Consider the following 24,137-nt stretch of genomic DNA (forward strand, 5'->3'; position numbering starts at 1 on the left):
CACGGGCAAGCCAAGCCCCGACCTGGGCCCCAAGCCCATTGAGCACACACACAGATCTCTCCTTAGATAATATATATTAAAAATAAACCTCCAATTCAGGATATAAAAACAGCAAAGGCACTTGGGGTAGGGGTGGAGGGGCGACCCCCCCACAGGCAATACTGAGATGGCCTGGCAAACGGGGATTATGGTGGTACTCTGGAGTGAAGCCCTGGGTCCCCCAAGCGGAAGGCAGGAGGAGAGAGGCAGAGGCCGTTGTGGAAGGCAGGGACCCCAGCAGTCCCCTATCAAGTGTGGCCAGTCTGCTCTCAAGGCCTCTGGGGTGTGAGATGCTGTGGCAGCTATGGGGGCGGGGACCCCTCACATCCTCTCCCCGCTTCCTCTCTTCATGAAAGGCCTGAGAGTTACAAAAAAGAGAGATGGAGGGAAACGAAAAAGAGAGGAGCTGACGGTGGTGGGGACAGGGGTACCCCCTCAGCCCCCAAGAACAGCCCAGTCCCCACTCACCTGTCTGGACAGAACGTTCAGGTACAGCCAGGCTAGGGGACAGAGCTCCCCCAAGCTGAGACAGGAGGGGTCGCAGGCGGCAGAATTCCTCTTCCAGCTCCTGGAGAGGAACCACACGTGAGGAGCCTTTTCCTTCCGCAACCTGCGGAAGGCCCCAGCCCCGAGGCATACCTCCAGCTGCCTGATGGCCACCTCCAGGCTGAGCAGATTCTCCTCAATCTCCTGGGTGTGCGCCGGGCCCGGGGGACCCCCACCAGGCACCCCATCCCCATCCCGGGGCGGGCCCGCTCCACTGTCTTCCTCAGCGTGCAATAGGAGCTGTTTCAGAGAGAGCACTGGCCAAGGCAAGAGGGACGGGGTCAGAAGAGCAGGGGCCAAGGGCCAGCTAAGGGATGAGGGATGGAGGTAGCTGCCACTCAAGAGGGTTAGGCTGGGGCAGGAGGCTGAGGCTGGAGAATCTGAATTTAGCATGATGTGAGCAGGGCAGAGATTCTTGATTCATGGACAGAGAAATCTGAAAGATGGAACTTTCCTCTAGTTCAAAGAGAGGCACCATTTGGCTAGCTGCTGGGCCGGAGGGTGCAGGGTTGGCCTACCTTTCTGAAGGGCTGTGGATGCAAGCTGGCCCTCTGGGCCTGGTCTGCAGAAGGGCAGGAGGTCACTGAGGATCCGCTCTGTCCGGGCTGGTTAGGCGGGGGGGGGGGGGGGGGGGGGGAAGGGAGGAGGGGGGATATGCTCAGATCCTGCCTGGTGTAGGGTGACCTCCCCCAGCCCTCGGGACCTACCATCAACTGCTGCCATCTCCCGGCCTCCAGTGCCATTCTCAGAGCTACTGAGCAGGGGTTCTCGGGTGCTGGGGAGGGAAGTAATGGGTGAGCCCACATGCCTGGCCCCAGAGGTGGCAGGGATAAGGGGCCAGAGGGCAGGAGTTGGCTATCAGAACAATGGGAGACGGAGGTCTGGAGGCAGGAGGCAGAGTGCTGGGGTTGGTGCACACAGTCACACAAGCCCATGGGTACGTGGTAGAGGCAGGGCCGGGGCTCTGGTCCTGCAGATTCATGGGGAAATCGTCTCCAGCCCCCTCCTCCATCCCTTACCTGTTTGGGCTGGGCCGGGGCTTGGGGCGGGATGCGGGGGCGGGGACCTTGAGGCAGCCGGCGGTCTCAGTGATGAGGGCACACCAGCTGGGAAGACAGGCCAGCATCAGAGGCCGTGAGGACACGTCCACCCGTGAGGACGCGCACCTTCACGCCGCCCGAGACTCACTTCTTGCGCTCTGATGCAGTCTGTGCAACCAGCTCGTATATCTGGGCCTCCTGGTCCCAGGTAAAAATGACGTAGAAAGCTTTGTGATCTGCACAGGGAACGGAGGGATGGGGCTGGGATCCAGGGTTCCCAGCGTGTCCCCCTCCTGGGCACTGTCCGATACTCTCCCCGCGTGCTCACAGGCCAGGGCATGCAGGCTGCCTGGCCCCGCAGAGCCCGCCAGCCCCTCCCGCCACCAGCGGCCCTAGCACACCCTCTCAGCAATGCCCCCACATCCCCTAATGCCCCACGCCTACAGTTCCTAAACAGGAGCCAGCGCCATGAAGACCAAAACCACCACCACCGCCGAAACATCCAAGCTTCTCTGTAACTGCAGGCAGCCCCCTCTACTTTTATTTATCTTTACTTTCTTATTTTGTTGTTTTCGAGACGGGGTTTCTCTGTGCAGCCCTGGCTGTCCTGGAACCCAGAGCTCCGCCTGCCTCTGCCTCCCGAGTGCTGGGACTTGGTGCCACCACCAAGCTCAGCTCTACTTTTAGTTTCCTGCGACAGGGCTACTCTTTGCAGCCCAGGCCGACCTCAACCTCCAGACCCTCTTGCCTCGGCCCCTTGGCGCCACCACGTCTGCCGCCCATTTCTATCCCTGAGACCCTCGCAGCCTCCTCTCCCGCTCCACAGGCACAATGCCCAGACGCCCCGCCCAGCTCACCAGTGGCCACCTCTCGGGTCATGGCGGACGTGAGGGGGAGCACAGGCCGCAGCATGGTCTTGCCGTCGGGCGTGGCGGTCAGCGTCCGACTGTGAGACTTGAGCAGCAGCCTGTCGTCCTGGCGCTGCAGCAGCAGCAGCAGGTCATCCAGCAGCAGCACGTGCACCTCTGTGGGGGGGCAGAGCTGGCACCTGACCTCCGCCCGGCCGCCATCGCACAGGGACACATGGGGCTCCCTGGCCAGAGGGGCTCACCTACAGCCTTGTCCTTGGTCAGCCGCCACGTCAGGGGGCCTTCGTGGACCAGCTTCCTCTTCGTGATGTCTAGGTTCTGAAGCAGGAAGGAGCCAGGGTCAGCCAAGTGACAGGAGGCAGCAAGCCCAAGGACCAGGGAGCGACGTCGGGGGAGGGAGGCGGAAACAGAGGCTCCCTGGGCGCATCCTCAGCTGCTGTATGTGAGAAGCCCTGAGCAGCGGGGCCAGGGTGGAGCTGAGGGTAGGCCACTGGGGTCACCTTGAACTCGCTCAGCATAGGGTCATTGCTCTGCCGCAGGTGAGTCAAGTCCAGGCGCCGCTGGTAATCCTTGAGGCGCTAGGGCAGAGACGGGAGGGTTACTGGGCGCCACGCTGGGCAGAGGCTGACCCCCGGCGGCCCGCAGGCCAACGTCCCAGGGACAAGTGAGGTCCTGGTCCGACCTTCAGGCACCCCGAGGGGAAGATGCTAAAGGCCGAATGACTCCTGGGCGCTGCCATCTGAGCAAGGGGCCAGCCCTTCCCCGCCGTGCCCTGTCCAGGTGGGCCGTGCCCCGGGCTCACCAGCAGGTCCTCCATGTCTCGGACGGCTTGGTTGACGTGGTGCAGAATCTCCCGGCAGCACTCAGCTGCCAGCTCCACCTTCTCCCGCTCCGCGGGCTCCTCTGCGGGCGAGGGGAGAGGCTGTGAGGCGCCACGCTGGCCGCCCTGCCCCGTTGGAGGCCGGCCGGGGGGGGGGGGGAGGGGAGGTACCTGTGTTCTGTGCGATGCTCTGCAGCAGCAGGGGGTACTTGGTCAGTCTCTGCATCTCCGTGGGGATCATGTCCTTCAACTGCAGCCGGCGGCACCGCGGGCGGCTCTCCGCTTCCTGGGGAGCGGGTGGCACGGGGTTGCCCACGGCCTCTGTCCCGAGACCCCGGAGCCCTGCTCCACCTGCCTCCCCACGGCCAGGGCCCCCCCCACGGCCAGGGCCCCGCGCTGCCATCCGGCCTGGGCTCGGGCCGCCTCACCTGCACGAAGGCACAGAACCGCGGCTCCTTGCGCTGCTTGGCTTTGAGCTGGTACAAGGCAAACGACTGGCGGCTGCAGAAGCGGGAGGAGATCTTCTGGAACCACGAGCCCTCAGCACCATCGAACTGCAGGGAGAGCGGGCGAGGGAGGGGCCCAGGCGGGGCTGTCAGAAACAGTCCTGCGCAGAGATGGCGGGGGGGGGGGGGACGACTAAGCCAGCGTCTAGAGCGGGGAGTGGTGGCGCATGCCTCTAAGGCAGAGGCAGGCAGATCTCTGTGAGCTCGAGGCCAACCTGGGCTACAAAGTGTGTCCAGGCCAGCCAGGGCCGTTACAGAGAAACCCTCCCTCAAAAGCCAGCAGTCAGTGCGGGGCACCTCACCCGGGCCAGCAGCACGTCACCGATCTCCTCAATGAGGCAGCCACTCTCCTGTCTCCGCTTCATCAGGCGATCTAGGAACAGGGCTGCGGGGACAGGGAGGAGGTGCTGTGCGGACGCCGGGAGACTGGACGGCTGAGCTGCCGCTGGCTCGGGGCTGGTGCGCTGGCACGCCCGTTTGGTGTGTCTGTACCCCGGGGGGCATGCTGCGGGGACAGGAGCGTGGGCGGGTGGGCTCGGGTCTTCGGGACGAGGGGCGCTGTGGCCGGCACTCACAGTGCACCTCAATGAGCTCGTCCAGGCTGGGGAAGATGTTCTGCAGCTCGTCCAGGGGGAAGAAGCCGCCGCCCGCCATGGGCTGGTAGAAGAGGTCATGCAGCACTCGAAGCATGCGCACGTGAGCGGCCTCGGTCACCAGCAACTCTGCGGGCGAGCGGGGCGTCAGCAGGGAGGGCGCGCTACAGGGTGCTCACATATATAAACAAAAGCAGCAAACTACATGACAGACAGACAAGTTGAACATGGCCGCGGCGGTGCACGCCCTCAACCAGGCAGATCTGTTTCTGTTCAAGGTGAGATCAGCCCACACAGTGAGTGCCAGGACAGTCAGAGCTAGTTTAAAGACCCTGTCTCAAAAACAAACAAAAACCAACAAAATAAAACAGGCCAGGGACAGTGGTACGCACTTTTAATCCCAGCACTCAGGAGGCAGAGGCAGGCAGACCTCTGTGAGTTCAAGGCCAGCCTGGTTTACAGAGTGCGTACAGGACAGCCAGAGCTACACAGAGACACCCTGTCTCAAAACAAAACATAAAAAGCTGAAAACGAAAAGCCAGGGGCAGTGGGGGAAGCAGTTTCCTATTGTTTCTGGCTCCTTTTCCCTTTTTTTCTTTGTTTCTGTTGATGTAGTCCTGGAACTTGCTTTGTAGTCCAGTCCAGCCTAGAACTCACAGAGATACGCCTGCTTCTGCCAAGGGGTAGATTAAAGTGAGTTTCATTTTTACACCGGGTATGGTAGCACACGCCTTTAATCCTAGCACTTGTGAGGCAGAGGCAGGCAGATCTCTGAGTTCAAGGCCAACCTGGTCTATAGAACAAATTCTAGGACAGCCAGGGCTACACAGAAAAACCCTGACTCATAAAACCAAAAAACTACACATTCACACACACACACACACACACACACCAGGGTATGTGTGCACACACACGCATGTCCATGTGCATGCCATGGCATCCACGTGGATGTCAGAAGACAGCTTGTGGACAGTTCTCCCCCTGGGTCCTGGCAGCTGTCAGGCTTTGCAGCAGGCCCCTTTTACCCACTAAGCTACCTCACGGGCCTTGACCTTGTGATCCTCTTTCCCTTTGGCCTCCTGATCCCCAGGGCGCCTGGCTGGGGTGACAGGCAGGCTTGGCTGCACCTGGCTCCTGATGTCGACGCTGTCTTTGGAAGCATGGCTGTGACCGTGGCACCTGGCCTTCATGGAGTCTGCCCTGCAGCTCATGCATCCAGCTGCCCTCTGCTGGGATGCAGCTGCTCTCTCTCCTAGCCTCTGCCTTGGCAGCACGGGGTGGCATCCCTGGCTGTGGTGAGGACTCAGGGGAGCACTCACCGCTGATGACCTCCTGACGCTTCACTTGGCTCTTGGGCAGGCTGAGCAGGGTGTCTACTGGCACGAGCTCCCTCCAGCCGGGAGGTTCTTCTGGTTCCAGTTCTAGGCCTGACCGTCCTGGCTCCCCATCATCTCCAGGCTCCGGGCTATGGACAGACACCTTCTTAGGCCCAGCCTGGAGCACCGCAAGGGAGCCTCTGGCTCTTTAGTTACACCCTTCTGTGGCCCTAACATTTGATGCAGACCAATCCCCAGACCTCTAGAGAGCAGAGACCCCCTCCCAGCTCTTCAATGGCCTGTGCTGTCCACAGCTGGTCCCCGCAACCTCAGACACTGGCCGTCTATTCCTCTGAGTGTCTAATCAACCCACCACCTCCCAACTCTCTAGGTTCCTCAACCAATCAGGGGGAAGTGACATACGTGGCTCGTCGGGTAGGGCCAAGCACGGCCGTGGCAGAGCCTGGGTCCATGTCCACGTCGCTCCGGGAACGGCCCCCACCCCGGCCCTTAGCCCCGAGGCTGCCCCGGGAAGGCCGGCGGCGGTCACTCACCCGGAGGCTCTCTGAGCGCCCCAGACGCCCTGATAGCCTGGACCCCGAGGCCAAGGACAGAGTCAGGCAGAGGCCAGGCCAGGGACAGCAACAGGGAAGATCAAGCAGGGACAGGGACAGGACCGCAAACAGGACAGGGCCAGGCCAGGCACAGACAGGACAGACCAGGACAGGGACAGACAGCAGAGACAAGGACAGGGTCAGAGAGACAGGACAAGGGACAGAGAGACAGGACAGGGACAGGACAGACCAGGACAGGGACAGATAGCAGAGACAAGGACAGGGTCAGGGAGACAGGACAGGGACAGGACAGACCAGGACAGGGACAGGACAAAAGACAGAGAGCCAGGACAGACCAGCACAGGGACAGGACAAGGGACAGAGAGACAGGACAGAGAGACCAGGACAGGGACAGGACAGGGACAGGGAGACCAGGACAGGGACAAGGAGATGAGGGCAGCAACAGGACAGGGACAGGGACAGGGGAAACGGGGTCAGGGACAAAACAAGCAACAGGAGAGAAGAGAGTCAGAAGTGATAGGACTTGGGGAGGTACCAGGGGTGGGACCCCAAGGGTTCTGAAATTTGGGAGGGACGGAAACCCACTGTGGTCCACAGGAACACCCCCTCCCTTCCCTGAGGTTGGGTATGAGGGTCAGGGAGAAGGGATTTCCATACTTAGCTTGCACGGGAGGGTGACATACCTACCCACCTCACCCCAGAGGGGGTGAAGGGGAGGAGGTGGCCATGGGGAGGGGGAAGGGCTGGGGGAGATGGGGGAGGGCTGGCCCTCACCCCACCCAGGGCCCAGGTACCCACCTCTTCCACTTTCTGGGGAAAGAGGGCACAGGGTCAGAGGTGGACCAGGTGTGCCCAACCCAGCTCCCCAATCCCACCAAGGGTTCCCCAAAGCAGCGGCACAAGGACAGGCAGGGGGCAGAGCCTGCCCCCCAACTGTGAGGGGGACAAGGCCCCCAGGACACAGCATGGAGCATGGGGACGGGGCAGGGACACCAGGAGCAGGGCCACGAGGGAGGCAGAGCTTACTGAGAGGAAGAAGATGGAGAGTGAGAAGCTGAGAGTGGGGACGAGGAGGGAAGGGGAAGAGAACCTGACAGAGAAGGCCGGAAACAGATAAAGAGAAAGACGGAGGAGCAACAGAGGGCAGGCAGAACGGAGGAGGGGGAAGAAAGGGAGAGAGAAACAAGGATGGGAGGAAGGCCAGAGGCAGGCAGGGAAGGAGGGCCAGCAGGAGAGGCCACTGCAGGCAGGCAGGTGCACACGGAAGCAGCAATCCCAAGCGGCCTCCCGCCCATATGCTTCTCGGCCCTGGCCCGCCCAGACCCACAGCCAGACACCTCTCCGTCTCCACGTTCTCCTCCGTGCTCTCCGGGGGCGGCAGGGACTCCAGGCTTGTAGGGCCGTGTAGGGGTGCATCCCCCGGCTCCTGGGGGTTCTCCACACCTGTGGGTGCGGGGGAGGGGAAAAGAGCTGGTTGGAAGGCTTCTGGTGTGAGCGCTACCCTGCAGCTGCCTCGGATTCCGACTTGGGGACGCTCAGTGCCTGGAGCAGTAGTTAATACTCTTCGTTCGCTCAGTGGTTAACACAGGAGGACAGAAACATGCAGACCTGGGAGAACACTGGGTGGGGCTCGAGCCAGAGGCGGGGAGCTGCCACCGAACCAGGGTGTCCTCTGTGCAAGCCGTTCAACTACACTGCAGCCCTACCAGAGGCTCTGCCCTTCTCAGCCCGAGCCCACAGCCTTAAGGGAGATGGACAGAACGTGAGCACACTGGAGGTCAGGGCGGAAGCAGCTTCCAGAACACAGCACAAGTAAGCTGCAGGAGGGATTTGAGCCGTCACGCAAGCTTCTGGGATCCAAGGGGCTAAGACAAGAGACCAGTACCCCACTGGGAGGAAACTTTGGGGTTCACTATCCAAGAGGACAGGGAAATGCCACCTGGAAGGTGGACTAGCCTCACTTAGACGGCAGGGACTGGTGGTCACAGTCGGATTGTGGGGTCAGGAGCATAGGGCTCATCAGTGAAGCAGCAGTGAAGGTGAGGGGTGAGCCTGGCGGCACAGAGCTCGCTAGCATGTGTGAGGAGAGTTCCAATCCCCAGTGCTAAACCCAAAGTCCCAAAACAACACCACCACAAGAAACCTCATTCAGGGATAAGGAGACATGGCACCAGGACTGAGGTCAGAGCATAAATGGTACACTGAGGTAGGGGCCAATTACTACCCCTGACCAAGAGTGGAAAAAGATGCTGAGAACAAAGAGCTCTCAAGGGGTATGCAGAGACTTTTCATCTGAGTGGGGGCTGAGGGCCTCACAAAATTCCTGTCCTAGCTCAGAAGACACTTACCTGGGTCCCGGGCGTCGGGGCTGTCGGCAGGCAGGGGGTGCAGGGACACTCCTGGGTTGTCCTGCCCAGGAGGACCAATGGTTCTGTCCCGAGAAGGCACGGCCAGGCCTCCCTTCCTGTCTGCAGGACTTGGTTTCTCTGTGGGAGAGACAGCAAGGAAGAAAGAGAAAATGAGAGAACAGAGGCCTCTAGCCTCATCTGCTGCTATATCCAAGAAGCTAAGACACTGTGTTCTCATCCTTCTTCCTCCCTCCTTGACCAAGGTTCGGGAGCTCTCCGCCTAGTATCCTCCCTCAGACTCGGGGTCCAGACCCAGCCCTCCTCCCTCAGACCCAGGGGTCAGGATAGCCTCCTCCCTCAGACCACGGGTCCAGGACAGCCTCCTCCTTCAGACCAGGGATCCTGGCCCAGCCTCTTCCCTCAGACCAGGGGTCCAAGATAGCCCTCCTCCCTCAGACCCAGGGGTCAGGACAGCCTCCTCCCTCAGACCAGGGGTCAGGACAGCCTCCTCCCTCAGACCAGGGGTCCAGGACAGTCTCCTCCCTCAGACTAGAGGTCAGGACAGCCTCCTCCCTCAGACCAGGGATCAGGACAGCCTCCTCCCTCAGACCAGGGGTCCAGGCCCAGCCCCCTCCTTCAGACCAGGGGTCCAGGACAGCCTCCTCCCTCAGACCAGGGGTCAGGACAGCCTCCTCCCTCAGACCAGGGGTCCAGGCCAGCCTCCTCCCTCAGACCAGGGGTCCAGGACAGCCCTCCTCCCTCAGACCCAGGGATCCTGGCCCAGCCTCCTCCCTCAGACCAGGAATCAGGACAGCCTCCTCCCTCAGACCCAGGGGTCCAGGCCCAGCCTCCTCCCTCAGACCAGGGGTTAGGACAGCCTCCTCCCTCAGACCCAGCCAAGGCCCCTCAGACATAGCACGGACACCCTAGCTAGTCCATTACCATCAACCTCGACCTTCAGATGTCGGAAATCTGGAGCTGAAACAGAAGAGTGAGCTGGTGAGCTCGGGCGGCCTGGGACCAACAGGGTAGGCAAGGCTGAGGCCAGCCCTCTTACCAGACGGCTCTCCCCGGTTCCAGCGGGCGGGATCTAGGATGCTGCTCAGCCCTTTCTTTGTCTTGGGGGGCTCGTCTGACCTCCGATTCCCCATCACCTGTAGGAAGATAAGGAAAAGGAAGGTGACATAAGGGTTTCCACAGTGACATAAAGCAGAAAAGCAACTCTGGGTGTCCGGTCTCCAAGCTGTCCCTGGGCATTCTAGGACAGGAGAGGGCCAGACTTGACCTCAGCACCTTTTTCCGGAAGAAGTTCCTCCCTGACTTCTTGTCCCCGCTCTTGGTCCGAACCCCCAGATGGCGCATATACAGGCTGATGGCAGTGATCACAGCAGCACTGAGGGGAGGAGACAGTGAGGTGAAGGCCTGGGGGACATGCAGGAGCAACCGTGTCCCCAGCGACAAAGACAGTCCCCCACAATCTCAACCACTTCCTGTGGTTGGAGGAAAGGAGCAGCTCCCTCCCACAGCTCCACAGAGGCCACAGCTTCCCTCAGGCCCAGACCATCTGCCTTCCTTTCCCAACACTCCATGGCCATCACCTTTTCTCTTCATCTGAGGAGATGGTGTGTCTGCAGAGAGAAGGAAAAAGCAAAGCCTAGCTCCCGTGTCCACTGGGGCACACCAGGGCTGCCCTCTCTAAGGCCCCTTCTAAGGGCCATTCTTGCCACACAAGTGCTAGATCCAAACACATGGCCATGGACAAGGCCGCAGACTCCAGTGGGATCCGCATTTCTAAGACTGAGGCAGGCCGGAACTCTCGGCGGGGCACGAACACACACCAAGACTCGGACCCACACCTGGAGGCTGGCTCCCCCTGGGCCCCACTCACTGCATCTCCTCCAGCTGGGCGAGCAGCCGCTCCGCCACGTGCCGCTCCCGGGCCTCATAGCTGCCTCGGTCTTTCCCGATCCAGGGCTCCAGCAGGCTCAGCTCCTGCATCCAGGGCGTCATGCCCATGAGCCGCTTGGAGCGGAAGTCTTCCAGCTGCCGGGTCACGGCAGCCTGCTGGCTCTGAACCACCTCCTGCACGAACCGCCTCTGGACATCCTCAGAGATGAGGTCAGGTCGTGTACGGTCTACAGACGTGTGCAAGGGCTGGAGACCAGGCTGCGGGGGCCTGGCTCCCACCTTGGGTCACTGTCCCCACCCACCAGGGTTCTAGATCTCCGGGGGCTGCCACCCCCAAGAATGAATGACCGAGCCAGAGTCTCCCCGTCCCCTCCTTACCAAGTTCAAAAGACACACTGGGAGGAACTGGCACCCGCAGAACCTGCAGGAGACAGGAAGTTCACCCCAGGAGGCCCTGGTGGGAAGGGTCTGAGGCTGACACTGGGAGGTGGCTCACCGCTGTCTTCTCCAGGAAGCTGTGATAGAAGTCCAGGAAGGCCTTCTTGGCTTCTTTGGGGCCCAGTGAGCTTAGCATGTCCGCATGCAGGCAGCAGAGCTGGGGACACAGAGAGGGACTCTCTCTCCTGGCCTCACAATCACACTCCCTCTCGGAAGAGCCTACACGGCTCTTGACCCCTGTCTGTCTGTCTGTCTGTCTGTCTGTGGGGTTCAGACATGGTCCTCTGCAAAGCACGTTCTGACCTCCGCCCCTGCGGCCCCGGCCTGTGGCCCTGAGGACTCCCCAGGTCCTCACTGCTATCAACTCTTTCTTTTACAATTTTTACAACTAGCTAATTCTACCAGTTATTCTGAGGATTGGCAGGTATATCAGAGGCCATTCAGCAACCTGCCCATCACAGAGACCTCCATTACCACCATTGTGTAGGCGGGGATACTGAACCCAGGTACATACAGGGGTGCGTGACTGTAACCCTGTCACTTTTCGGCTAAAACAGTAAGTGTGAGGTCAGGCTAGAAGGATCCTGCCTGCTACCAAAAAGAGGGGTGTGGGGGGGGGGAAAGGAGTTCAAAGCTGAGTGTGCTAGCACAGGCCTGCGATCGTAGCCTCAGGGAGTTCAAGCAGGAAGACCAAGAAGTTCAAAGTCCCTGTCTCAAAAACACAAAACACCACCAAAAGGAAAGAAAACAGAGCTTAAGCTACCTGGTCAAAGGATCAAAATTCAAGGGTGACCCTGGCAACTTAGAGGACCTTATCTCAAAATATAAGGTCAACCCAGCACAGCTGGTACACCCACGCTCACTGGGAAACAGCAGGAGGACTGTTGACGGCCAGCCTGGGCTCCTGCAGGCTCCTTCAGACAGCAGGGGGAGGGCGCTGGGGCGGTTCCGAAGGCAAGCACAGGTGTTCAAGAGCATCTCAGCACCTGCCAGCTCCCACGGAAAACCACGCCTGGCACCTGTGTCTCCACACACTGCTGACGGGTTCCCGGGGCTCACGCCTGGCACCCTGGCCAAACAGACCGGCTCCCTGACCAGGAGACCCCGTCTCAAAACCAAGGCAGGGTCAGAGAGACAGCTCAGCGCTGCCTGCCGCCAGGACTGCCGACCGGAGCTCAGTCCCGGGGACTACGTGATGGAAAGAGAGAACCGACTCCTGGAGCTTGTCCTCTGACCTCCTCACACATACCACAGTGTGCACGTACCTACACACAGGCCCCACACCACACGCTCAGACACAAAATTAAAATTGAACACAAAAATTTTTTTTTTTGAACACAAAAATTTTAAAAAAGAGCTGGGTATAGGGCTACACGCCTTTAATTCCAACACTTGGAAGTCAGAAGCAGGTGTGTCTCTGTGAGTGCAAGGCTAGCCTGGTCTACAAAGCTAGTCCAGGACATCCAGGGCTACACAGAGAAACCCTATCTCAAAAAGGAAGGAAGGAAGGAAGGAAGGAAGGAAGGAAGGAAGGAAGGAAGGAAGGAAGGAGAAACAAAAATGAATAAAAACGAGGGCTGGGGACGCAGCAATTGCGGCGTGCTTGCCGAGCACGGCGAAGGCTCTGGTTCACTCCTCAGTGCCAACACTAAATAAATACGCCGTTCAATGCCACATGGCAGAGCCAGTTCAAACCCAGCAGCCTGTCTGACTGTGGACAAACACCAGGAGCGACCTCCCTGGGGCGCAGGGCAGGGAGGAACGGACAACAGAGGGGTGGACGGGTGGGCCTCCCTCTTTCTTGACAGGTACCTCTGCTGCCTGTGTGCCAAGCCTGGGTGGGTACCACTGGAAACAGAGGGTCTCTGACTGTCCTGGCTCCCGCAGCTGCTGCCTGGCAAGTGACGTGTCCTTACTTGTGCTTGAAGACTCACTCTAGTGCAGGCAGAACCTTTTTTTTCCGTTTTGTTTTTTCTGAGACAGGGTTTCTCCGTGTAGCCCTGGCTGTCCTGGACTTACTCTGCGCACCAGGCTAGCCTCAAACTCACAGAGATTCCCCCTACCCCTGCCTCCCCGAGTGCTGGGATTACAGGAGTGCACCAATGTGCCCGGCTCCTGCCTTTTTTTTTTTTTTTTTTTTTTTGAGACAAGGTCTCATGTAGCTCAGGCTGGCCTCAAACTTGCTATGTAGCTGAGGGGTGCATATCTGCATCTCCTGGGGATCTTCTGCCTGGCCCTGGGGGTTTCTTTTATTTGATGTTAGGCCTTGCCATAGAACCTCAGCTGACCACGAAGGTGTGGCAATCCTCCTGCCTTGGCCTCACATGTGCTGGGGTCACAGGTGGGTATCATCACGCCAGGCTCAAGAAAGTCTCTAGGTGAGCAGCCACATGCGTCTGCCTGGGTATGTGATCAAGGTCTGCAGCGCCCCCTAGGTCTGACCTGCTTAACAGCACCAAATCTCCAATGCTGACACCCGCTGAGGAGGCCTTGCTGGGTGGCTGCCTTGGTGAGGGGCAGCGTCACCGCACGGAGTGCTGCCACAGGCAGGGAAGGGGGCAGGGCATGGCATCTGCAAGGATGCTGGGCTCCAGCGACTCCTGCCCGCCGCTGGCCGAGGCTCTCGGAGCATCTACGCCTGTCTACAGCACATGCCTGCTTTCTCCACGCGGCCGTGGCTCCTGCTTCTGACACTCAGGCTGAGTTCTGGATGTTCCCCCTCGCCCCCCCCCCCCGTATCCTCACCAAAGGTCCTGGCTCGAACTGCTGGGCCACGTGCTGCAGGAGGGCCATGAGGTGGGCCGGGCGGCACTTCACCTGCTCCAGGCTCTGGAACCGGCTGTTCTGATCGTCCGAGTTCTGGAGGGCGGGGACAAGGGCGCTGAGTGCCACAAGAAGACACAGCTCAGGCTTGCCCAACCCAGCCCCTGGCACCTCTCAATGGCTCCAAGACTCCTGGGAAATGGGGCAGACACGTCTATGCTACAACCCAGAAGGCAAGGGCAAGTAACTGGAAAGAAGGGATGAAATTTGAGGCTATTGAAAAGGCATGTGATACCAGGCCAGAAGATGACAGTGCAGCCACTCCTGATGAGAACTGATAGACTAAGATCAGAAGGAAGGAGAGGGGACCTCCCCATCAGTGGACTTGGGGAGGGGCATGCAGAAGGGGGAGGGAGGGTGGGATCAGGAGGGGAGGAGGGAGAGGCTTATGGGCGGATACAAAATGTATAAAGTGTAATTAATAAGAAAAAAAATGGCATGTGAGTCAAGCTGGGGGTTAGTGAGGAAGATGCCTAGAGAGATAAGGAACACATGAGGAAGACGACAGATGCCAGATGAGCAGGGAGGGCACGCCAAAGGATGGAGAGCTTGGTGGACATTTTCCCACCCCATCCTGCTCACCGCCTCCAGCTCGTTTTCAAAATCCTCATCCTCGGCCCCGATGATGATCGACACCAGGCCAGCCCGGGGAGGCCCTGGGGCCTGCAAGGGGAGACATCACTTCAGCCCACAGGGTGCCCCGCCTCACGGAGTTCCCTCACCTTGGCTCAGCTCTCCTGCCTGCACAGCCACTCACCGCACCACCGGCGACTTCTTCCATCTCCAGGACTCCACAGGGCTGCGGAGAGGAGCAGCGGTTAGGAGGGGCGGGAGGAAGCGCCTGAGGCCGGGCAGTTACTCACTGATTCCTGGCCCAGGTGCCGAAGGTGAGTAAACAGCACCCCCACCCCAAGCCTCCTCAGCTGAATGCAGCCTCTGTGCGGCCACAAAGAGCCCTTCACAGGCCAGCTGAAGCAGAGAGACCAAGGGGCAGAGCCTGAGGGGCGGGCACTGGAGCCCAGGCACATGGGTCCATGGGTAGGCTGGGTGGCTGCAGGTAAAGCCACCAATTTGGGTCACTAAAGAAGGAAGGACCAGAGAACCAGGGCACTGGCTAGTTCCCAAGGGGGAAGGACTTTGGGAGGAGGAAGACCAAAGGAAAGGTCCTTAAGGAGGGGTAGGAAGAGAATGGGGCCCTAGCTTCTGATCTGTGGAGGCCTCGGTCAGGATGCTGCCTCTGAACCCAGCAGCCCCACTTCCTGTGGCAGGAAGTGACAAGGGCGAACCCCCCAACCTCAGCTCCCTTCACACAAGAAAACAAAACTGAGTCCTCAGGCACCAGTGCTTTCCCTACAGTCCCCAGCTACCGGCCCAGAAATACCATGGGGGTTGGGCCTCAAGCGCCCACGACCCTCAGGTGTGTGATGTTTACTGCGATGCGGCTGTGGCTCCCTGGCCCTTCCCTCAGACCTGCCTCATCCTCCCACCATCTCGGCCCCTCCCGAGTCCCTCTCTCTCCCAGTACAGCTGTCCTTCCACAGCTGCTGCTGGTTCAGTCAAGCCCCAGCCGCACACTGGCTCGTCTTTCTCCATGCCTAGACTGCCCCATCTCTGGCCCTCCTTTCCATTTTCTCCCCTCTCACTCTCCCCTTTCAGTGGCATCTCCTAGGCCCTAATTAGTCTGACTAATGCCATGGGGATCAGTGTCAGGAGGGAAGGAACTGTGGAAAGAGGGGTGGGGTGGACCAGTGGGGGGGCGGTTGCCCACACCCCAAAGCTATTTATAACTCTGGCTGGCCGAGACCCGCCCTTCTCCCTCTTCAATGAGCCTCCTGCCTAGCACTCAATAAGCCCTAGTTAGGATTCTGATTCCTCAACAATGAGGCTTTCTGCAGGGTCCATAAGTTGATCCTTGGGGGTTCCCCCAAGCAGGCATCATTTGCTTTCTTTCTCAGAAACTGTATCTGTCCATCATACACGCTTTTGGAACATTGTCGAGTGTTTAATAAATAAACTTGCAAACCAAGACAGCAAAGTAATAGTGATTATTATGAGACCTAAACTCATGGCGTCCTTAAACAGTTCTTCCATACACATTAACTCAGTTTTTGCTTCTCTTTCTTCTAGACAGGATGTCATTCTGTAGCCTGGCCTCAGGCTTGGGGCCATCCTCCTATCTTGGTCTCTCATGTTCTGGTATTATAAGGTAAAGCAATGTGTCCATCTCTATCAATTCCATTACGTCCCTGACTACAAGCATCAGCTGCTGAGAAATGGTGACGGTGTCAAAGACCACCCTTTCCAGCCACACCGTCCAGGCCAGAAGCCAGGAGCACAGACCGGAAACACCCACCTCACCCAAAGATCCCAAAGGAGCCAAGGAGGGCTTGGGGGTGTAGCTCAATAACCCCAGCAACACCAACACAACCAGATCAACCAAAAAGAGAAAACCCATTTCTCTTAGACCCACACCCATCTTCTCACAAGTGTCTTACTTTCTTTTCTTGAGACAGGGTTTATCTGTGTAGCCTTAGTTGTTCTGGAACTCACTAGAGCAGGCCAGTTTTGAACTCAGAGAACTGCCTGCCTCTTCCTTCCCAGTGCCGGAATCAAAGTCGTATGCCCCCATACCTGGCTCTCACACATGTCATTCAAAGGCCTCCTCAACTCTCGAGCTTAAGTCTTTATTAAAAATATTTATTAACTTATCTGCCCCCCAAAAAAAGAGAACCCAAGGAAGGTAAAAACACTGCAAGACCCTCATTCTTACACAGCGTTAACATGTATTGTGTCCATATACCCCACCACAATAGCAGAAACTAGCTCACACTTTACGCATTCTCAGTATGTACCACACACAGCAAAGATGACACGCACATGCTCAGGTTCTATGCAGGGCTCCGGGTCTGTCTACAGGCGTTTAAACATTTAGCCCTCTTACTGACCCAATGAAGCCAACATTATTTTGAACTGCTTTATCGGAGGGGTCGGGTCACTGTTATTCTAATTGCCGTTTTAGAGAGAGAGAAGCTGAGGCATAGCTTCTAAGGAACAGGACGGAGGTCAGGCGCTCCACAGTTGAACAGCAGCACACCACACTGCCCTGAGACACTAAAACCTTCGCCTGTGCTGAGACACATCCGGTCTGATGGTGCTGGGAAAGCCGTGGGGCTGCTGTGACCTCAGCGGCCACCCAGGTCGGAGCCAGCAGCTCCGGTAGCCTGGGCTCCAAGAGGATCTGATATGGATCCGGGTGGTCTGAAAATTAGATACAGGTAAAGCTGGGAAATTAAGAATCTACAGGCAACTGATGAAGCCTACTACTGCCCGGCAGAGGGAGCACTCTGCGCTTGAGCTGGGGGTGGGCCGGGGGTGAGTGGGGGGAGTCAAGGTTCATGCAGAGGGGTCATGCAGAAGTAAACACACAAGGGCGCCCGGTTCTAAGCCTCAGGGTCCGACAGGGTTTAGACTGCAGTGTTCAGGTCTCGAAGAACCTCTAGAAGCCTTGAAAACCCTAAGAGGGCCCTGGAATGTATATAACCCCAGATTCTAGTAGACACAGAGTGGGCCTCGGGAATCCGGACAGATGGCGATTCTGCAGGGAGAACTAAAGCTCTGTGAGGCCTCGGCAGTGCTGGGTGGTGGGTTCTGCAGGAGCCTGGCTTGCTCTCTGAGAAGCCACGCTTACTAAGAGCCGGGTCTCCGTGAAAGGCTTCCAGAAGCCCGAGAGGTGTGTGAGGATCCCGTAACCCACGGAACGTGGCGAGCCCTAAATCTTCCACGGGACGCGGCCGACGTACAGCGGCGCGGCCGACGCGCGGGGCCGGGCCTGACGGCAGCCGAGGGCCGCGGACCTCACCTGTCGGATGGGAAGAGAAGCCACGGCGGCGCCCGGTGCCGATCCTCCGCGCGCGCGCGCGGGCCCCCGGCTCCCCCACCCGCCCGCGGAGTCGCTCTAGCCCAGCGCGAGGCCGCCCCGGCGGCCCGCTCCACTGCTCCCCGCGGCCGCTCTAGCCCGCCGCCCGCCGCCCGCCCGGCCTCGGCAGCTCTACTCTCCCCGCGGCGCCACGCTGGCCCGACGGGGCCGCTCTGGCCCGTCCGGGAGGACCCGCGCTTCCGCGTCTCCACGGCCCTGTCACTCTCCCGGCCCCGCCCCTCCGGGGAAGCGCTCCCTGCGGAATCTCCCGGGCGCTCTCTCCCGGGCCCTGCCCCGGCCTCCGCTGTCCTCCCGCCCCGCCTGCCGCCCCAGCTCGGACCCACTAACTCCCAACGCCGGTGCACCGACCCCCCCCGTCCTCAGCGTCAGCTCCTCCCGCAGGAACCGGGGAAAGCACACGCGCGCGCACAAACCCACAAAACAAAGCCAGCAGACCGACCAGCCCGCCGGCCTGCGTCTGAGCCCGTCTTCCCTCGACTGACCTGCCAAGCGCAGGGACCTCCCCGTAGGCCTCGGTCTTCCCATCTGCTCAACGCGGATGCCTCCTGCCCTCTCCCCCACAGCCATCACCCAGAGTTCAACCAACAACCCGGAGCAGACAGACACACAGACAAGCCTTCCGGGACGTCCTCGACGCTGCCACTCCCGGCTGCAGGCCGTTTATTTCAGGGAGCCCTAACCAATCACCCCTGATTGCAGGGGCGCGCGCTTCACAGGAAACAGCTTCAAGTTCAAGTCCCAGCCGCTACCGGCTTAGGGTGACGAGGAGGCGAGGCGGTCCCACTCCCTGGGCCTCGGTTTTTCCGCTGATAAATGGGTGCGATCGTTCGGAGCCTGGGTCCCAGCCTAGCTCGCCTCTGCCTGCTGTGCACCGACCAATGCCCTCTCTCTGGTTTTGTCTTTCCCCTTGAGGCGGGGTCACGCTAGGTGGTCGCCCCAGCCAGCCTCGAACTCATGGCAACCCTCCTGCCTCTGCTTCCCCAACTTCTGAGATGACGGGCGTGCGCCCCCGCGCCGGGTTTTCTCTTCGCTCCCTTGGGCACATGAGAAAACAGAGGCTGGCTCCCGGGGCGCCCTCCGGGAGGCCCTCCGCTCCCGGTCCCCTCCCCGCTTCCCCCCCCGGCGGAGGGGGCGGAGGCCGGGCGGGGCCGGGACGCTGTACCTGCTGTCCGCGCGGGGAGGTGACCGGCGGGGCGCCCGAGGTCGGGCTCGGCGGTCCCGGCGTCCCGACTCCGGCTTCCTGGCTCCGGCGGGCAGGAAGTCGGGGCGTTTTTCCGGAGCCCCCGCCCGCCGCCCCTCCCCGCTTCCTGCCCGCGCCCCGTGCCCGCCCGGCACCTCGGCTTCCTTCCCCTTCTCACCGCCTGGGCGGCTCCTCCTTTCCCCGAGGGCGCGGCCCCACCCGGCCCCGCCCGGCTGCCCTCCGCCTTTGTCCGCCTCTGCCGCCTGCCCAGCCCCTGCCCCGGCCCTTCCTCTCTCTACTCTTCTTAGTCTGAGACAGGGCTCTCTCACTACAAAGCCCTGACTGGACTCGAACTCGATGTGTAAACCGGGCTGGACTCGAACCCACAGAGATCCTCCTGCTTCTGCCTCCGGAGGGCAGAGATTAAAGCTAAAAGCGTGCGCCGCCATCCTGCTCTCTTCAGTCTCTGTGTGTCCACTTTCTCCGGGGGAGGGGGCCGGGGAGAGGCATCCAGCACTCTTCTGAGACCTCAGGCTTTGTCCTTTCTCCGACTGTTGGTATCACACCCTCGGGCTCAGGCCACCAGGCTGTGTCTGCTTCTCGCCTTGCCTTCTCTCTCTATTCCTGTCTCCGGGGATTTCCCGCATCTCCTCTTTGCCCCAGTCCCGTCCTTAGCCGCCTCTCCGAGTCTGTCCTTCCCTTCTGTGACCCTGGGTCACATCACCCTGAGCCTCTCCACCATCCCCAGGTTCTTGGTTGGCAGAAACTCTCCAAATCTGCCCCTTCAGGTGAACCCATGAGGGAGTGAGGTCCCACCCCAGGAAACAACACCTTGTATTTTCAGAGCTGAAACATTAAATTTGGTAACATCCCTGCTGGTTCCCCCTTGCTTAGGGACACGGGGAGGGTTAGGCCCTACGAAGGAGCTAACCCTTCAGTTGGGGTGGGGACTTCCCCACGGGACTTCCTGTTTTTGGGGGTGTGGGGCCAACCAAGACTGACTGTCTGGTCCCAGATCTCAGACGTGGGCAGGTGAGAGCTAGGGTCCAGAAGGAGGGCTTGGGTTTACTGCCCTGGTTCCCCTGGCAGTGTTGACGAGCAGGCCTCATGAGATCCATAACTCCTGCCAAGGGCTGCTTTGGGAAGGATTTATTATCACTTAAGTGGCCATGACAGATCTGGGAGGAGGGGGACACTAACGAGGCTGTAATCAGCTCCCCTAGAGGCGGCGATTAAGGGCTCATTACCCACTGGAGAGGGAGCCCAGGACAGGCTTGGGGAAGGACAGAATTAGGTGGGAGAGGAGGGTGGGGCAGTCTGCAGGCAAGGGTGGGACAAGGACTGGGGACGGGGAGAAGAGCAGTGAGGCCGGACGCCAGAGTAGGGCAGGCAGGCAGGGCCAGGCAGCACAGCAGGACGGGGCGTGGGGAAGGGGGTGTCTGTCATGGCTTTTCCAGCTGGACATCTCCAATGTGGAGGCTGCCCACGTCCTGGTAGGTGCCCTGGAGTCCCCTGGAGATGTCCTCATACATAGAGCAGTCATCAAGATTCAGGCCCTGCAGGGGACAGACAGAGTGGACATCAGTACCCCACATGGGTCTCCTGCCTCAGGTCAACCCCAGGGTGGACCCAATGCAGCCCCCCCCCTTCAGTGCTCACCTCATAAAGATTTTCATCTTCATAGTCATCCGGCATGCCCACCCCAAACTTCTCATTCTGCCATCGCTTCTGCAGGAGGTGAAGGGGCAGGAGCCTCAGTGAGCAAGGGGCAGGTGAAAGGCTTTTCAGGCCCCGTCCTGCTATCAAGTGCTTTATCAGAAAGAGGAAGGGGCGCACCCAAGGCCACAAACGGGGATCTTGGCAAATTCTCTTCTCGCCCCTTCTCCTCTCTGCCTTCTTAGGGGCCTCAAACTCTGAGCCGTCCTCCTGCCTCACCTTCAAGTGGAGTGCTGGATGTGCTTGCTACTAGGTCCCACTGGCCCACTGTGTGGACCAGGCTGGCCTTGACCTCCCAGAGACCGGCCTGCCTCTGAGTGCTGCTGGGATGGAGGCATGTGCCATCATGCTGGCTGTTTTTTTCAGGGATGACAAGTATAATAGTGGCGGACACCTGTAATTCCAGCACTTGGCAAGCTGAGGCAGGAGGATTGTGAATTGCAGACCAGTATCTATACGGTGAATTCTAGCCCAGCCTGAACTAAAAAAAAAAAAAAAATTCCCCACTAAAAAAAGAAAGAAAAAACTGGGGTGACATCTGGCTGTAATTGAAGTGCTTGGAAAGTAGAGACAGAAGCATCAGACCAGCTACGAAGATATAGCAAGCCTGGATTAAGATCTAAAAACAAAAAAAAACATAGTACGCCTGTAATGCCAGCACTTAGGGACGCAGAGGCAGGCAGATCTCTGTGAGGTCAAGGCCAGCCTGGTCCAGGACAGCCAGGGATACACAGAGAAACCCTATCTTGAAAAACCAAAAAAGAAAAAGAAAGAAAAAAGACATGAATTTGGTCCGGTTTGGTGTGGGTTTTGCACAGTGGAGAGAAGACTGACTCCTGAATGTTGTTCTCTGATCTCCGCACTCACATGCCCAGACTCTCACACCTCTACTGAAATAAATAAGTAGGAGGGACTGGCAAGGCGGCCCACACCTTTAACCCCAGCATGGGCTGGGAGGCGGAAAGGGGCAGATCTCTGTGAGTCCATGGCCAGCCAGGACTACAGAGTGAAACCCCAACCTAAAATATAAAACCTTGTCTTGGGGCCTCGGGAGGAGCAGGGGTTTGGGGAGGACACTGGCTTCCCTGTCTGATTTGGCAGGGAGTGCCTTGGTGGAGCAGGAGGAGAGTGAGAGGGTGTCTAAGAAGGCGCGGGGGACAGCCTGACACCCCTTGGGTTCAGTGCCTCTTAAAGCCCCTTTGCTACATTGGTGGCTACTCTCCGTCCCCCCCAAACTTTGGAGGAGGAACCTCAGGATTCAGAGGAGGAGCGGCTGGACACTGGAGTCACAGCCCAGGCTCAGCGATCCTGGGCGCTACATTGGTGGCTACTCTCCGTCCCCCCCAAACTTTGGAGGAGGAACCTCAGAATTCAGAGGAGGAGCGGCTGGACACTGGAGTCACAGCCCAGGCTCAGCGATCCTGGGCGAGCTGAGGTGGCATGTCAGTCAGGAGCCTCACCCTGAAGAGCAGCAGCGTCCCAGGCACGACGGCACAGAACAGCAGGATGATCCCCTCTGCCGTGATGATCCGGTTCTTGGTGCCCTCCCCCATGTCCAGGAAGGGCCTCGGGATGGGCTCTGAGGGGACAGGGTGCTGATCAGATCCTGGCGGTGTCCTCTCCGCTCCCCCAAGCCTCCTTCCCACAGGCGTGCGGCAGCAGGGACCCACTACTCACCGCGCACCAGGAGGTAAGTGCCGCAGGAGTATTTCGTGACGTTGTTTTCTGTCACGCTGCACTTGTACAAGCCCCGGTGGCTCTTGTTCACGTTGGAGATGACCAGCTCGCCTCCGGGAGCTTCACCCACTAACACCGGGGGCCCCGTGAGGTTGCCGTGAACGATGTGCCACCACGTGATGTTGGGGGTCCCCCCGTCGTGACTACAGGTGAGGTGGGCCTTGCTGCCCATGTTCACTGTCACGGACGTCGGACTCCATGCCGCCGTCAGGGCCTGGCAGCCCGGGCCTGTGCAGAGGTGAGGACAAACGGTGGGTCAGGCCTGGAGATGGCGCTGACGCCGCAGTCCAGAGCCCTCCTCCACTCCAGAGCTCCTGGGAGTGCTGATGGCAAGGATGGAGACAGAGAGAGGATGCCAGGCCTCTCCCCTTCATCGCCTCACCGCATCCCCGCCCCCAGCCGGCTCAGGGACTCTCTCAGGAAGGCCTTCCCGTTGGTGCCCATCCAGGGCAGGGTGGGGTTGGGGCTCAGCTTAGGCCCAGGGCAGGCAGGGCCCGGAATCATCCAGTCTACGGGAAGAGGGACTAGCGCCCAGCGCCCAGCTCTGCACCTCCCTGACCCTTGACCCTGTCCTTCACTGGCCTTGGCTTCTCTCTTGTTGGCCTAGGCTGTTTCTCACCTATTTAAGTGTCAACCTAGGGACTGGGCCTGAGTTCTGTCTGGCCAGGGCGGGGGCTCTGAGAGACTAGGGTGGCCTGGCCACGGTGGCTATGGTGTCGACTCTGTTTACCTTGAAAGCCCCCCCCCCCCCCTTCTGGACATAGCTGGGGCAAGGGGAAGAGGAAGGTCAGGTCAGAAGGGAGGAAGAAAGAAAGGGTGGGGAAGGAGGCCCTCGCTTCATGGCTGCGGGCTTAGGACCGAGACAGCAGGGCTCCAGCCCCTGTTCCTAGGGACATGGAGTGGATGGCCTTTCACCCTGGAAGGTCCATGTGCTCACACCTGGGTGGGGGAGGGGAATGGAGAACCTGACCCACGCCCTCCATCTAGAATTAAGGCAGAAAAAAGCCAGCCCTTCCGCTTGCTGATACCCCTTACCTCAGGGTTACCAGTGGCCTTCCCCAGCCTCCTCCAGCCTTGCCTTGCTAACAGGAGGCTCTCCCTGGCTCCTTCCCCTGCTCCTTTTCTTGATGAGACAGGGTCTCAGTAAAGTGCCCAGGCTGGCCTCGACAGAACTCATGTAGCCCAGGCTGGCCTCAGCAGCACTTCTCCGGCCGCAGTTTCCTGGGCTCTGGCTTTCCTTTAAGGGGTGTGCCCCTGTGTCACCCCGCCTGGCTCTGCTCTGGCTCTGCTCTGCCCCTCTCCCATCAGCCGTGCCCCACATGGCACCTTCCCTTTGGCCACATTACCCAGGCAGGCTTCGGACAGGAAGAGGAGGAGAGGCAGGGCTCGGAGGGCTCCCAGACTCCCTGGCATCTTCATCGGCTAACTCCTTGCTTAGTCTGGGTTTCGGAGGCCCCGAGGTACCCGATTCCACCCCAGCACCTGCTCACTTCCTGTTCAGCCCGAGGACGGAGATGGGGTCCAGCGGCCCTCACCCCTGGGCCTTTCTCTGCCATATGGTTCGGGCTGAGCAGAGGGGAACTGCCTTGCAGCTGTGCCGGCCACAATTCCCCTGAGTCCCTAGTGCTTGGGTGGGGGAGAAGCTGGTTCAAGGCCCGGTTCATCGGCACCGCTGAACCTGGGAAAAGATCCTGGCCAGGCAAAGTTCTGGGCGCCCGGTGTAGGCAGGCCCACAGGCGTCCCTCC

At 59.7% G+C, this 24,137-nt stretch overlaps 2 protein-coding genes across 5 annotated transcripts; both read right to left on the minus strand.

Moving 5' to 3' along the window:
- Nucleotides 1–57: 57 nt before the first annotated feature.
- On the minus strand, nucleotides 58–19,065 carry Arhgef1 (Rho guanine nucleotide exchange factor 1). 4 transcript variants are annotated; one of them, XM_060366437.1, is made up of 30 exons: nucleotides 18,921–19,065; nucleotides 14,579–14,620; nucleotides 14,404–14,484; nucleotides 13,744–13,857; nucleotides 11,057–11,155; nucleotides 10,939–10,981; nucleotides 10,541–10,787; nucleotides 10,251–10,280; nucleotides 9,946–10,045; nucleotides 9,710–9,806; nucleotides 9,595–9,630; nucleotides 8,653–8,790; nucleotides 7,642–7,747; nucleotides 6,153–6,320; nucleotides 5,733–5,878; nucleotides 4,396–4,542; nucleotides 4,123–4,205; nucleotides 3,743–3,868; nucleotides 3,486–3,600; nucleotides 3,297–3,397; nucleotides 2,995–3,072; nucleotides 2,737–2,812; nucleotides 2,483–2,650; nucleotides 1,774–1,861; nucleotides 1,605–1,691; nucleotides 1,293–1,360; nucleotides 1,104–1,190; nucleotides 679–842; nucleotides 508–607; nucleotides 58–397 (listed from the first exon to the last, which is right to left on the minus strand). In XM_060366437.1, exons 2-30 carry the CDS (start codon nucleotides 14,600–14,602, stop codon nucleotides 387–389), a joined length of 2,928 nt encoding a protein of 975 aa, XP_060222420.1. In that variant the 5' UTR covers nucleotides 14,603–14,620; nucleotides 18,921–19,065; the 3' UTR covers nucleotides 58–386. The 4 variants fall into 4 exon arrangements, with proteins under 4 accessions (XP_060222420.1, XP_060222418.1, XP_060222417.1 ...); XM_060366435.1 differs by lacking the exon at nucleotides 18,921–19,065 and adding an exon at nucleotides 18,241–18,378; XM_060366434.1 differs by lacking the exon at nucleotides 18,921–19,065 and adding an exon at nucleotides 17,681–17,796.
- Nucleotides 19,066–20,072: 1,007 nt separating this feature from the next.
- On the minus strand, nucleotides 20,073–23,923 carry Cd79a (CD79a molecule). Its single transcript, XM_021664187.2, has 5 exons — nucleotides 23,738–23,923; nucleotides 22,332–22,619; nucleotides 22,115–22,233; nucleotides 20,598–20,666; nucleotides 20,073–20,494 (listed from the first exon to the last, which is right to left on the minus strand). Exons 1-5 carry the CDS (start codon nucleotides 23,808–23,810, stop codon nucleotides 20,381–20,383), a joined length of 663 nt encoding a protein of 220 aa, XP_021519862.2. The 5' UTR covers nucleotides 23,811–23,923; the 3' UTR covers nucleotides 20,073–20,380.
- Nucleotides 23,924–24,137: the final 214 nt, after the last annotated feature.

The sequence above is a fragment of the Meriones unguiculatus genome, chromosome 14 (assembly GCF_030254825.1).
Source record: "Meriones unguiculatus strain TT.TT164.6M chromosome 14, Bangor_MerUng_6.1, whole genome shotgun sequence".
In the NCBI taxonomy this organism is placed as follows: domain Eukaryota; kingdom Metazoa; phylum Chordata; class Mammalia; order Rodentia; family Muridae; genus Meriones; species Meriones unguiculatus.